The sequence below is a fragment of the Myotis davidii genome, unplaced genomic scaffold (assembly GCF_000327345.1).
Source record: "Myotis davidii unplaced genomic scaffold, ASM32734v1 scaffold43, whole genome shotgun sequence".
Classification (NCBI taxonomy): Eukaryota; Metazoa; Chordata; class Mammalia; order Chiroptera; family Vespertilionidae; genus Myotis; species Myotis davidii.
This window is the reverse complement of record NW_006294590.1, coordinates 477,111-481,294: the sequence shown is the minus strand read 5'-3', so window position 1 is coordinate 481,294 and position 4,184 is coordinate 477,111. Positions and strand designations below refer to the sequence as shown.

The 4,184-nt window shown below is 64.3% G+C and overlaps 1 protein-coding gene across 1 annotated transcript in view; it reads right to left on the bottom strand.

Annotated features, from left to right (window-relative positions):
- Positions 1-787: 787 nt before the first annotated feature.
- Positions 788-4,184, bottom strand: part of LOC107183925 — an 18,669-nt gene continuing 15,272 nt past the window's right edge. The window contains exons 4-6 of the mRNA XM_015567214.1: positions 2,320-2,838; positions 2,184-2,202; positions 788-864 (exon numbers count right to left, since the gene is read on the bottom strand). Of these exons, the coding sequence (XP_015422700.1) occupies positions 788-864; positions 2,184-2,202; positions 2,320-2,838 (615 nt within the window). The remainder of the gene's footprint in view (positions 865-2,183; positions 2,203-2,319; positions 2,839-4,184) is intronic.

Below are 4,184 nucleotides of genomic sequence, written 5' to 3'. Positions count from 1 at the left end.
CTGCCCCCCCGCAGCGCTGCTCAGGGGGCCTCGGAACTGGGCCTGAGATCCGGGCGGCACCTCCCAGGAGGAGCGGAGGCAGGAGCCGCTCCGGCTGGGCCCTGGGGACCTTGAACACGACTCCCCCTTCCCCCCAGGCCCTTATCTGATAAAAACGGGGATAAGGTTCAGCCACTTCCTAGGTCGTGGCTCCCACCTGCTCCCTGGCCAGGTGTCTAGCCCCTTTCCTCATCCCCCTGAGAGCTGCCAGCCGCCCCGCCTTCCAAGTCTCTAAAGCGAATCCACACCCGCCTTGCAGGGCTGCGCCACCCGACAGACAGGGGACACAGAGGCCGAGCAGACAGGGCCGCCCGCCCCGGGTCACGCAGCCAAAGCGAGCCTTGTCCTGGTACCCGCGGCCCTGGAGTGGCCCAGAGACGCCACAGCTGCCAATCGGCCTGGGCATCACCCCAGCTGCGGACCAGAGTGAGTGGGAAGACGGACAGGGAAGGAGCCGAGGCCCCAGGCCCAGGGCCTGTGCCCGAGGGCCGGGCACCAGCCAGGAACATCAACATGGGGAGGGGGGGGACCGGCCCTGCCTGAGGGGCTGCCTTGCAGGGCTGTGGGCCGGAGGGGAGGGGTCGGCAGAGGAGAGCCACAGGGCTCCGCCCCTACCTGAGCCTGCTCAGTTCTCCCCCAGGCCGGGGAGCAGGAGAGGAGCCCCATGTTAATAGAGGCGTGACACGCAGGAGGAGTCTGTCCCGTTCTGTCCGGCTTGGCCTCCCTCCCCTGCACACAGGCTGGGGGTCTAGGAGACCCTGGCCTCCCCGGCCAGGCTGCAGGGGCTGGCCTGGGGGTCTCCTCCAGACCCCATGCCCCCCCGACCTAGGCACAGAAAGGGGGGAGCTCCCCATCTCCAAAAACGTACAAGCCTCACCCACACACATGCTCTTTTTCTTAGGTGGTGGGATGTTTTTTGTTGTTTTTTATACAATTTTTTATTGATTTCAGAGAGGAAGGGAGGGAGGGAGAGAGAGAGAGAGAGAGAGAGAGAGAGAGAGAAACATCAATGATGAGAGAGAGTCATTGACCGCCTACCTCCTGCAGGCCCCCCCCCCACTGGAGATGGAGCCTGCAACCCAGGCGTGTGCCCTTGACTGGGAATCAAACCCAGGACCCTTCGATCCACAGGCTGACGCTCTATCCATTGAGCCCAACTGGCCAAGCTGGGTGTTTTTTTTTTTAATTGATTTCAGAGAGAGGAAGGGAGGGGGAGGGAGGGAGGGGTAGCAGCATCAATGATGAGAAAGAATCATCCATCAGCTGCCTCCTGCATGCCCCCTGCTGGGTGGGGATGGACCCTGCCACCTGGGCCTGTGCCCTGACCAGGAATGGAACCGTGACCTCCTGGTTCATGGGTCGATGCTCAACCACTGAGCCATGTCGGCCGGGCCACCCAAGAATTCTGACTCTGCCATTAGCACCACCCCGTCCCAACACCTCTACTCACCCCCGAGCGAGCGGAACTGAGGCTGAGCCAAGCGAGTTCGGGGCGCGGCGGAGAGGAGGGTAAGGAAGAGGGCAGAGCAGCCAGCTCCGAGTTCTTCTGTTAATCCTCCAACTCAGCCCAGGGCTGTGTCATCGCAACCCCAGAGCCACAGGCTGAAAACGGGCCCAGCCCCAAACCCATTCTCAGGCAGGAAATCCAGGCTTAGGAAGAAGCAGCTTGGCAACCAGGCGGCCCCCCGAAACCACTGTGCCCACAGCGAGGAGTCACCCACCTCGCAGCCTCCTCCGCCCTAGCCGCACGGCCGCCTGGGAAGCTGACCTTCCCCGATGCCCACCTGGCAGCCCAAGGCTGAGAATCAGACCAGACCTCTAACCACTATCTGCCGGAAACCTGTTGAAATCGGCTGGAGACACCCCAAAAGCGAGGGGCACCCCTAGAGTTGTGCAATGACCCTTGCACAACCGACCCTGCCCCACGCCCCCCACAGCCCAGCCAGAGCCGCAGCGGGGCGAGGGCACCTCGAGAGTACGGCCCCAGTTCGCTCCAGGCCTGACCCCCGCCCCACTGCTGTGACCCCGTTCCCCTCTGCCCGCCAGACCCTCCCAGGCTCAGTTTCTCCACGGGGCACCCTCCCCCTCAATTCCGAGAAGCCCACTTCCTCCAAAGCCTTTTCAGAGAAGCCAGGCGGCCGCACCCGCCTCCTCCGCCCACACCTGTGGCAGAAGGAGCACAGCCAACCCTGCGGGAGCCCAGGGCTCTGCCCACCTGCGGGACCCCCCTGCTGGCCCGTCCCCAGGAGCCCTGTCCTGCCACCCCGAAGGGCAGCTCACTCCCTTCACCCGGGAACATGACGGTGGGCAGAGCTGGGGCTGGACCCCGGGCCCCCAGACGTTCTGGGAGGCCCCAAGCCCGAGCGTCTCCCCCACCATGACGTCCAGCAGCTCCCCGGGGGGAGATGTGCTTTGGGGTGACAGCCCCAGGGTCGGGATGCCAGAGCCCCCTCCATCCCAGCTCACCTGGCGCGCGGGCAGGGCCTCCTGCTGCCCAGCACAGGACTGAGTCCCGGAGCCCAGCTGGGCAGCTCCACCCTCCCTCCCTGCTGGCCGGTGGGGGAAGGCTTTAAAGGCACAGGAGCCACCCCAGGTGGGAGGAGGGCTGTGGCCTCGCGGACTCAGTGGGGTTCCACACCCTGACCCAGACCCGAGGCTCCTGGGCCGCAGGAGGGCTGCGTGGGCTTGCGTGTCCAGCAGAGGCAGATCAGACCCAGGGTCCCCTGAAAGGAGGTGAGCTTCCCCCCAACTTACGATATCCAGAGAGGAGGTCACACAGCACGGGGTGGAGCCAGACGCCTGTACGAGCGGGGGTGTGGGTATAAGCAGCTTCGTCCCCACCAGGTCCGAGGGGCCTAAGGTTCTCTCTACAACCCCGGGGTCGGGGTTGGGCCGCGCCTCTACGCAGGCCCTCTCTCTGACCCCCCTGACCCTGGAGGCGGTCCCTCCAAGGACCCAGGTCACTTGACCTGAAGGGAGTCACATGACCCCAGGGACCCTTTCCTCATCCCCCAACTTTCTGGAGTTGTGAGCAGACAGACCAATGGAGGACACAAGGCAGTGGAGGTGAGAGATGGGCCATCACCCACTCCTGCCCCTGCTCCTGCCCATCCATGGCATGGGGTGGGTGCCCCCAGGGCTGGCCAGCCCAAGCCTTCCTGTGCCTCTGAGGGCCACAGCTGGCCCGCTGTCTGCCAGAACTGCCCCCACGAGCACAGCCCTGGCTTAAATCCATTCATTCATTCATTCATTCATTCGCCCATCGGATCCTGGCCCATCTAGATTCCTCTCTCCAGGAGCCCCAGTCAGACTGTGGGTGGAATAGTACGGTTAGCCATGAAGGAGGAAGACCCCAGGGCCCCGAGGGAGGGGCAGACATCCTGGGGGTCAGGGGGGCATCCAGGCAGAGCTGGGATGGCACTGGGGAGGCCAGGCCTGGGGGAGAGAACCCCTTGGGCCTGGGGACCTGGCGCTGGAGGCATCTCCGGGAGCAGAGAGGGTGACGGGAGCCGCGCCCTCCCCAGGCGTCAAGGCTGGCAGGGATGGGCCAGAGCGCAGGCCTTGAAGGACAGGCGCTGGACTTTGAGAGCCCGGGAGGCGGTGGAGGTGTCACGGGGTCGGGTAACCCATTAACCCCGCGCAGCCTTACGACCCCGGTGGGTGCTCATTAGCTCCTCAGCCAGCCGTGCAGGGGGCAGGGCCGTGGGACCGGGGTGCTGGCTGGCAGCTGGCTGAGCTGGGCTCTCCGAAGTCTTGTTCCTGGAAGAGGTTTCCTGGGCCAAGCTGCCTCCAGCCAGGGGCAGCTGTCAGGGCAGCGGGAAGGGGGGGTGGGTGGGAGAGGGTACTGTGGAGAGCAGCTCCCAGGAGGCTGAGTGATGTGGGCTGCGGAAGGTGCAGCAAGTAAACAAAAGCTTGACCAGGTGCAGGTGATTGAGTAGATTCGAAGCCCCCAAGAACATTGTAAACATCTTGACCTGCCCTTCCTCTGCCTCGTGGGATCCGGCTATAAAATAAAGACCTGGTTTGCAGGCTGAGGTGCTGTCTCTCCATCCGAGACCAGCGTCCCACCCGGCCCCAGCTTTATTCTCTTGTCTGTCATTTCTCCATCCTTCACTGCCCCCCGCTCAGGTTCACCCATGGCTGTG